The sequence below is a fragment of the Caretta caretta genome, chromosome 9, assembly GCF_965140235.1.
Source record: "Caretta caretta isolate rCarCar2 chromosome 9, rCarCar1.hap1, whole genome shotgun sequence".
Taxonomy (NCBI): domain Eukaryota; kingdom Metazoa; phylum Chordata; order Testudines; family Cheloniidae; genus Caretta; species Caretta caretta.
In genome coordinates this window covers 74805808-74816088 of record NC_134214.1, presented here as the reverse complement: position 1 = coordinate 74816088, position 10281 = coordinate 74805808, and the positions used below count along the sequence as shown (strand labels likewise).

Sequence of the window (10281 nt, the reverse complement as noted above, 5' to 3'; positions counted from 1 at the left end):
ACCTCTGGAAGTGATGCAGAGATAAAATTTCTAGACAGCATTAATGACTGCTTCTTGGAGCAGCTTGTCCTGGAATTCACAAGGGAAGAGGTAATTCTTGATTTAGTCCTAAGTGGAGCACAGGATCTGGATCTAGAGGGTGGATATAGCTGAAATGCTCAGTTTTAGCAACCATAATGCAATTAAATTTAACATCCTTGTAAGGGAAAAAGTGCCAAAGAAACCCACCACAGTAGCATTTAACCTCAAAAAGGGGAACTACACAAAAATGAGGGAGCTAGTTAAATGGAAATTCAAAGGAACAGTCTCAAGGGTTAAATGGCTGCAAACTGCTTGGAGACTATTTAAAAACACCACAATAGAGGCTCAAACTAAATATATATCCCAAATCAAAAAACCAGTAAGAGGACCAAAAAAATGCCACTATGGTGAATCAGCAGAGTAAAAGAGGCAGTTAGAGGCAAAAAGGCGTCCTTTAAAAAACGGAGGTCAAATCTTACTGAGGAAAATAGAAAGGAGCATACATTCTGGCAAGTCAAGTGTAAAAGTATAGTAAGGCACGCCAAGAGAGAATTTTAAGAACTAGCTAAGGACACAAAGACTAACAGCAATTTTTTTTAAGTACATCAGATACAGCAAGTCTGCCAAACAGTCAGTGAGGCTACTAGACAATTGAGGTGCTAAAGGAGCACTCAAGCAAGACAAGGGTCATCACGGAAAAGATAAATGAATTCTTTCCATTGGTCTTCACTGCAGATGATGCTGAGGAGATCTGCACACCTGAGCCATTCTTTTTAGGTGAAAAATCTGAGGAACTGTCCCAGATTCAGGTGTCAGTACAGGAAGTTTTGGAACAAACAGATAAATTAAACAGTAATAATTCACCAGGACCAGATAGTATTCACCCAAGAGTTCTGAAGGAACTCAAATATGGAATTTCAGAGCTATTAACTGTGGTATGTACCCTATTGCTTAAATCAGCCTCTATACCAGATGACTGGAAGGTAGCTGATTTTTAAAAAAGGCATCAGAGATGATTTATAGACTGGTAAGCCTTCAGTACTAAGCAAATTGGGTGAAACTATAGTAAAGAACAGAATTCCCAGACACTTAGCTAAACATGATAATTTTGGGAAGAGTCACATGGCTTTTTAAAAAGGAGATCATGCCTCACCAGTCTATTAGATTTCTCCGAGGGAGTCAACAAGCATGTGGACAAGGGTGGTCCAGTCAATCCAGTGTACTTGGACTTTCAGAAAGCCTTTAACAAGGTCTTTCACCAAAGGCTCTTAAGCAATGCAGGCGGTTATGGGATAAAGAGGGAAGGTCGTCTCATGCATCAGGAACTGGTTAAAAGTTAGGAAACAAGGGTAGGAATAAATGGTCAGTTTTCATAATGGAGAGAGGTAAGCAGCAGGGCACCCCAAAGATTTGTACTAGGACCTGTGTTGTTAAACATATTAAAAGATGATCTGGAAAAGAGTGAACAGGGGAAAAATTTGCAGATGATACAAAGTTACTTAAATAGTTAAATCCAAAGCCAATTGCAAAGAGTTACAAAAGGATCACATTAAACTGGGTGACTGGGCGACAAAATGGCAGATAAATTTCAGTGGTGATAACTGCAAAATAATGCAGATTGGAAAATATAATCCCAACTATACATACAAAATGATGGGGTCCAAATTAGCTGTTACCACTCAAGAAAGATCTGAGTCATCATGGCTAGTTCACTGAAAACATCTGCTCAATATGCAGGAGCGGTCAATAAAGCTAATAATGTTAGAAACCATTCGGAAAGCGATAGATAATAAAACAGAAAATATCATAATGCAACTATATAAATCCATGGTACACCCACACCTTGAATACTGCATTAAGTTCTGGTCACCCCATCTCAAAAAAAAAAAAAGAAGATATAGTAGAATTGGACAAGATGCAGAGAAGGGCAACAAAAATGATTAGGGGGATGGAACAGCTTTCAATATAAGGAGAGATTAAAAAGCCTGGGACAGTTCATTTTAGAAAAGAGATGACTAAGCGGTGGGAGGTATGACAGAGGTTTATAAAATCATGCATGGTGTGGAGAAAGTGAATAAGAAAGTCTTATTCACCCCTTCACAGAACACTAGAACTAGGGGTCACCTGATAAAATTAATAAGCAGCACGTTTAACACAAACAAAAAGAAGTACTCACAGTTAACCTGTGGAACTCAGTGCCACAGGATGTTGTGACAGCCAAAACTATAACTGGGTTCAAAAAAGAATTAGCTAAATTCATGACTGATAGGTCCATCAATGGCTATTAGTCAAGATGGTCGGGGATGCAATTATGCCCTGGGTGTTCCCAGTTCTCCAGAAATATCTTGCACTGGCCACTCTCAGAGACAGGATCCTGGGCTGGATGGACTGACCCACTATGGTCATTTTTTAGGTTTTTAACTCAATGGGATGGAGTATCTTTGGACAGAATACGATTTTCCTTATGCTAACAAAGCTTCTTGTTCCAGATCTTTGAGAAGAGCGCTGGAGCTTAGAGAAGAACTCAGAGGTGAGGTGTACCTTTCTTTGACTCTTCCTGGAGCCTAAGCTAATCCCCACCTTGACAGTGTGGCAGTACTGTATATCTCAGTATATCTCAGACAGAGCATGCACCCATTCAACCACATGGATGTGGGATATTTGCTATATGAGATACTGTAACAGTGTTGAAGACACACCAGTGCGGTGCCTCCTGCTGGTCATTTTGGAATTAGCTCCTCTGCCTCAGGCCCCTGTGTCCCTCCCAGACCCCGGTACCCCTTACCCTGGGATTCTGCCCACTGCAGTATCCCCACACACTTTGTCTCCCCTCCCAGGGAAACACCCAACCCTCTACACCCACCTTGCCTCAGTAGCTCCTGCCGGTCGTCATCTAGCCCCCTCTCACTGGGCAAACTGCAGCCTGTAAAAGCTACTCATCATTGGCAAGGGGTTTGACCAGCCTATTCCCGGGCTGCACCTCCCAGCCCCCGTACCAGTATAGACTTTTATCAAGGCCCCAGCCTGGGGAGTTGCCAGGCTGGAGCTCCTCTTGCCCTTCCCCCGCACCGCTCTGTTCAAGTACCCTATTCCCAGACATCTAAGTCCTTTTCCCTCTAAGGGTATGTCTACACTATGAAATTAGGTTGATTTTATAGAAGTTGATTTTTAGAAATTGATTTTATACAGTCGATTGTGTATGTCCCCACTAACCGCATTAATCTGGCAGAGTGTGTCCTCAATACTGTGGCTAGCATCAACTTACGGAGCGGTGCACTGATGGTAGCTATCCCACAGTTCCTGCAATGTCCACTGCCCATTGGAATTCTGGGTTAAACTCCCAATGCTTGATGGGGCAAAAATATTGTCGAGGGTGGTTTTGGGTACATGTCGTCAGTTGCCCCTTCCTCCCTCCCTCCGTGAAAGCAACGGCAGATAATCGTTTCACGCCTTTTTTCCTGGGTTACCCATGCAGACGCCATACCACAGCAAGCACGGAGCCCGCTCAGCTCACCGCTGCTGTTGTGAGCGTTGTAAACACCTTGCGCATTATCCTGGAGTATGTGCAGAACCGGGCTAAGAGACACCAGCACGAGGACGATTGTGATGAGGACATGGACACAGACATTCCTGAAAACATAGGCTGTGGCAACTGGGACATCATGGCAGCAGTGGGACTGGTTGATACAGTGGAACGCCGATTCTGGGCCTAGCAAACAAGCACAGACTGGTGGGGCTGCGTAGTGTTGCAGATATGGGATGATTCACAGTGGCTGCAAAAACTTCACATGAGTAAGGCCACTTTCCTTGAACTTTGTGAGTTGCTTTCTCCCATCCTGAAGTGCAGGAATACCAAGATGAGAGCTGCCCTGACAGTTGAGAAATGAGTGGCGATAGCCCTGTGGAAGCTTGCAACGCCTGACTGCTACCGGTCAGTCAGGAATCAATTTGGAGTGGGCAAGTATACTGTGGGGTCTGCTGTGATCCAAGTAACCAATGCAATCACTGATGTTCTGCTATCAAGGGTATTGACTCTGGGAAATGTGCAGGTCATACTGGATGGCTTTTCTGCAATGGGGTTTCCTAAATGTGGTGGGGTGATAGATGGAACACATATCCCTATCTTGGCACTGGACCACCTTGCCAACCAGTACGTAAACCGCAAGGGGTACTTCTCAGTGGTGCTGCAAGCACTGGTGGATCACAAGGGACGTTTCACCGACGTCAACATGGGATGACCGGGAAAGGTGCATGACGCTCAGCTCTTTAGGAACTCTGGGCTGTTTGAGAAGTTGCAAGAAGGGACTTACTTCCCAGACCAGAAAATTACCACTGGGGATGTTGAAATGCCAATAGTTATCCTTGGGGACCCAGCCTACCCCTTGCTCCCATAGCTCATGAAGCTGTGCACAGGCAGCCTGGACAGTAGTAAGGAGCAGTTCAACTATCGGCTGAGCAAGTGCAGAATGGTGGTAGAATGTGCCTTTGAACGTTTAAAAGCTCGCTGGCACTATTTGCTGACTAGGTTAGACCTCAGCGCAACCAACATTCCCATTGTTATTGCTGCTTGCTGTGTGCTTCATAATATCTGCGAGAGAAAGGGGGAAGGCATTTATGGTGGGGTGGCAGGTTGAGGCAAATCGCCTGGCGGCCGATTTTGAGCAGCCAGACACCAGGGCGATTAGAAGAGCACAACTAGGCGTGCTGTGCATCAGAGAAGCTTTGAAAACCAGTTTCATGACTGGCCAGGCTACGGTGTGACAGTTGTGTGTTTCTCCTTGCTGCAAACCCGCCCCCTTTGTTGATTTTAATTCCCTGTAAGCCAACCACCCTCCCCCCTTCGATCACAGGTGGCAAAGGAAATAAAGTAACTATTGTTTTGAAACCATGCATTCTTTCTTTAAAATTTTTTTTAAAAGTGAGATAACTGACAAGGTAGCCCGGGTGGGGTGGGGTGCAGGAGGAGGGAAGGACAAGGCCACATTGTTTATTGTAGCCACACTACAAATCAAAACTGTTTGAATCACAGCCTTCTGTTTCTTGGGCCATCCTCTGGAGTGGAGTGGCTGAGTGCCCGGAGCCTCCCCCTCCCGCATTCTTAGGTGTCTGGGTGAGGAGGATATGGAACTTGGGGAGGAGGGCAGGCAGTTATACAATGGATGCAGTGGGGGGTCTGTGCTCTTGTTGGCTTACCTACAGCTCCAACAGATGCTTCATCATGTCCGTTTGCTCCCCCATTAGCCTCAGCATTGCCTTCTGCCTCTGCTCTTCGCGCTCACTTAACGTTTTCCTGGCCTCTGCCACTGAATGCCTCCATGCATTAAGCTGTGCCCTATCAGTGCGGGAGGACTACATGAGCTTGGAAAACATGTCATTGCGAGTGCAGTTTTTTCGGCTTCTAATGTGCGATAACTTCAGGGACGGAGATGATAGGGGGAGCATAGAAACATTTGCACCTGTGGGGAGATAAAAAGGGAGAGTAAAATTTAAGATGATACATTTCTGAGAACAAAAGGGAGACTTTTTCACAGTGAATCAAGCAATTCACAGCAAACAGCACATGTGCTTTAGGTACAAGGTCACATTTTGCCTTTTATACTGAGCGCCTGCCGGTATGGTGACACATCACAAATGGCTGGGCAACAGAATTCAGTTTCCAGGCAGCCATAGTAAGCCTTTTGGTACGCGTGGTTGGCTTCTTATGCCTTCATAACATGTGAGAATGGTTTCAAACTGCAGCGCCATTCTTTCCCATAGCAAGCAATGCTGGTTGGGTTTCACATTTAAAAGGAGGGGCTGCAGTTTTCAGGTGGATGTGCAGCACACACCTCCCCCCACCCCACTGCATGGCTATTCTCTGGGATGATTCCTTCACCCCTCCCCCCACCATGTGGCTATTCTCTGGGATGGTCCCTTCACCCCTTCCACTGCTGTGTGGCTATTATCCGGGATGATCTCTTTTAACCAAGCGCAAACAACGCAGCATGAATGGGGTCCTTTTACTGTTCCCTTACAAAAATTTCCCAATTTCAATCAGATGACCATGAATGATATCACTCTCCTGAGCTAACACAGAAAGATAAAGACCGAATGTTGCTTGAATGCGACGAAAACCCATGACCATTCGCTGCCATGCTTTACGCTGCAATGATTTCAGACTACTTGCTACTGGCTTAGCGTGGTAAAGTGTCCTACCATGGAGGATGAAATAAGGCAGCCCTCCCCAGAAACCTTCTGCAAAGGCTTTCAGAGTACCGCCAGGAGAGCTTCATGGAGATGTCCCTGGAGGATTCCCGCTCCATCCCCAGACATGTTAACAGACTTCTCCAGTAGCTGTATTGGCCGCAAATGTATCCCAATTCTTCAGGGCAAATCAAACATTAAACACTATTGCTTTTAAACCCTTCACCGTAGTTACAAATGTGCACTCACCAGAGCTGCCTTCTCCGGCTTCAGGGTTGGGGATCCTGCCTTGGGAGGGTATTGGCTCCAGGGTGATGAAGAGGTCTGGCTGCTGGGGAGAATGGATTCACCACTTGCCTGCTACGCATTCACCTCCTCCTCCTCCACAAAATCCTCCTCCCTGTTGCATGAGACTCCCCCCTTGCAGGTGTCCATGGACAGTGGTGAGGTAGCGATAGGGTCCTCCCCTAGAATGCCATGCAGCTGATCATAGAAGCAGCATGTATGGGGCTCTGACCCGGAGCGACCATTTGCCTCCTTTGTCTTTTGGTAGGCTTGCCTGAGTCCTTGACTTTCATGCAGCACTGCTGTGTGTCCCTGGTGTAGCCTCTCTCCACCATGCCCTGTGTGATTTTGGCATATATATTAGCATTCCTTCTTTTTGATCGGAGTTCGGCCTGCACAGATTCTTCTCCTCATACAGCAATTAGATCCAGTGTCTCCCTTTTGGTCCATGCTGGAGCTTGTCTGCGATTCTGGGTGGTCTGCAGGTCACCCGTGCTGCTGAGCTCGCCACGCTGACCAAACAGGAAATGAAATTCAAAATTTCCCGGGGCTTTTCCTGTGTACCTGGCTAGTACATCGGAGTTGAAAGTGCTGCCCAGAGTGGTCACATTGGAGCACTCTGGGATAGCTCCCGGAGACCAATACCAGCAAGGTTGATTTTAGCTCTACTCCCCTCACCAGGGAGGAGTACAGAAGTTGATTTTAAGAGCCCTTTAGGTCAACAGAACAGGGTTTGTTGGGTAGATGCATTCATTTTAAAATCAACCTAACGTGGCTAAATTTGACCTAACCACATAGTGTAGACCAGGGCTAAGGTTGGAGAGAGACTCTGACCCAGCTCCTCCCTTAGGCCTTCTTATACTCCCAGCCGCAGCCCTGATTGGCTGCCTGAAGGCCACTCCTGATTGGCTCCCCTAAGCAGCCCATTCCCAGGGCTGTTTTTAATCCCTTCCACAACGGAGCAGGGTGACTGCCCTTCTACAGATACAAAGGGCCTGAGAAGCACCATTTGGCACATCTGAGTGAGGTGAATCCATGATTGAGACCTCTTACCTTTATCCTTTTTAAAAGGTATCAAAACTTTACCATTATTCCTCTCTCCAATAAAAGGTAAATGAATTAACTGATAGTTCCAGTGCTACCTCTTGGCTGTTTTTATTAGAATTAATGGATTATGGTTAAAAAAGAAAAGAAAAGAATGGACCTTAACATGGTAGGCTGGCATTCCTTCACTATAGAAAGGAGAGACTCAGAGGGGGAAGGGTACTGGCCCTGAATGTGGCCAGAAAAAAGATGTTTCTTTAGATAGTGAGTTTTACCTTGGTAAGACTCCCTCTACTGTGTTTGACATTCTGAATTACATGATTATATATTATAAGATTCTAGCAACATTTTTATTGTAAAGATGGAGATGCTCAGTATTTTGCCAGATGCCAAGTGATATTACGATATTTCTATCTTCTCTTTAATTTGAACAACAGTCAGCATATTTACAATAAAGCCAAGACAATCTGTTATCAAGTTACAGTAGAGATATTTTCCCTTATGAAGATCCCAGAGCTGATTGGAATCAAGCTCCATAAAGCTGTGAGTCTGGAATAACATGAGCCTCGATTGCTCTCAGAACACTATAATTTTATATCAGTCTAATAAGTAGATCATTGGGTATAGGTTTTTGTAAGTAAGTATATACATACTGCACCATTTCCTGATTCAGTGTGCTCCACTGTGTTGCAGGCTGTGTGCAGTGGGGGAGGTGCTAGAGCTGATCAAGCAGTGTAATTTTATACATTACTGAATCAGTGCAGGAGAAACCTGGAGGGACAAAGCATCATCTCGTCTTTGGACTGCACTGTAAAATCCTACAGCTCTCTCATCCCGGCCATGCTCTGATAGATTTCCCCAGTCTTTTTCTGATTTTGGTGTGAATGATAGTGATCTGATGATGGCTCTCGTTATGGAACCTATTAGCAAGTGGACCCCCAAGCAAGTAGTGGATTGGATGAAAGGTACGATCATTTATTACCATGTATTATCTGTGCTTTGACTCTGTGAAATTTACATTTCTTCTTCTGTATTTTTTATTTTGTCAAGAGTTAGTTTAGTTCTAAAAATCCATATGCTGTTTGATACAACAGTTCTCAGAGCTATGACTGAACACAGACCTGGTATGAGCTGCAAAACATGCTGTTGGAATCTCTGCTGAGAACTGAGTAGTGATCTAATGCATTTGTGGATAAATGCAACCATAACTATAGTGTTTGTGCCTTAAGACTCCATTATGCATTGCAGTGTAATGATATTATGTTTGGTTATCTTTAAATTTTTCCTGATTAGCTTTGTTTTGCTCATATCAGGTGACTTCATGCAGTGGTTGTGCATGTATGCAGCACTCGTGTGTAGTTTTTAGGGTGATACACAGAGAAAGCAAGGTACCAGTGACCGAACTATGGAATTCTGATTCTTTTATTATATCCTGATTTGTGCAGGCTTCCCGGCTACTCTTGTTAGTATCTCTATGTTTTGTATAATGCATATGCTTCTCTGACAATCACTAGTACCGTGGACAGTGCAGTCTTTGCCATATATGGAGAGAGCAAGAGGAAATGAGAAGGGCTGCTTCTCTGTGCACAGTTTAGAAGAGTTTCCCCAGCAAGATAACTTGACAGGGATTATGATTTCCCTGCACATTTGTAGTTTCATAAACACAGAAATAAGATGTGAAATGTTTTCTTTTGTGGTGCTCTGCTGTTTTGAAAACAGATTGATTTGGATGGAAGAGTGAAGAATTGTTCATGATAAGTGTTTTAAATTTCTCCTGATTAGGAAAAAATGTATTTACATAGCACACACATTACCATAGTTGTACAGTTTCTAATGAGGTGTTGGTCTCACAGACCAACTAATTTCAGCTATAAAATGCTCTCCCATTATGTACAGGAAATAGGTGCAATTTTTATGGTTAAGGTATTTGTGAATATATGTTTTCTGTAATGGGATTTTAAATACACTATAGGGTTAAACTGGATGGCTATAGTTTTCTTTAAAGCCTTCACATTCATAATGAATCTGTGACTGGCTTTGATTTAATGATGCTGAAATATATCTTCACACTTAACTGAAACTGGGCTAAGTGCTCGTCACTTATCTTACAGTTGTAAACACCCTACTCTCTCTACAGCCATACAGTATCATAAGGCAGATGGCATCTGTGGAAATGCATGTCGTTTGTTTCTCAGGTGTCTTCAGCTCAGGCTAGTTGAGAGGCTAATTATCCTAAATCAGTCAGCAAGGATGAATCTTGAAATCACCTGATATATGATTGATAGCCATGCCCAATTACATTAATTAAAATCATACGCTGCTGCTGGTGAGAGGAAGAACCTGATTATATAGATCTTTGCCGGTATTTAAATGGTTAAAAAGTCACAGAGAATGTTATGGTATCTAAAATTATGAGTTAGACTGTAATGTAATACAACTGGTAATATTTAAATAATACTTGTTGCTGCATTTCAGAATATTCCCTGTTACCTCTTCATGCTTTTGATATAATCTGACTACATCTTGAGTAACAGACTATGATAGTAGCATCAGCAACTTTTACCACAATGAGCAAATAGTTTTAGTGCATACAAACAGGAGATTTTTTTAATGTGTTTTTCAGATGTTCACCATGTAGTCTCCCAATATTAAATTGCCTGTTTGATGGGGGACATTTTATATATTTTAAAATCTGCTATGTCTGCCAGTATTTTTATATATAGACTGCATGTCACATATCACATAAGA

General features: G+C 43.7%; 1 protein-coding gene across 1 annotated transcript in view; it reads left to right on the top strand.

Annotated features, from left to right (window-relative positions):
* The first annotated feature begins 8247 nt into the window (after positions 1 to 8247).
* Positions 8248 to 10281, top strand: part of LOC125642683 (connector enhancer of kinase suppressor of ras 2) — a 545814-nt gene continuing 543780 nt past the window's right edge. Inside the window, exon 1 of the mRNA XM_075132431.1 lies at positions 8248 to 8498. Coding sequence (XP_074988532.1) covers positions 8432 to 8498 — 67 coding nt within the window. The 5' untranslated portion in view covers positions 8248 to 8431. The remainder of the gene's footprint in view (positions 8499 to 10281) is intronic.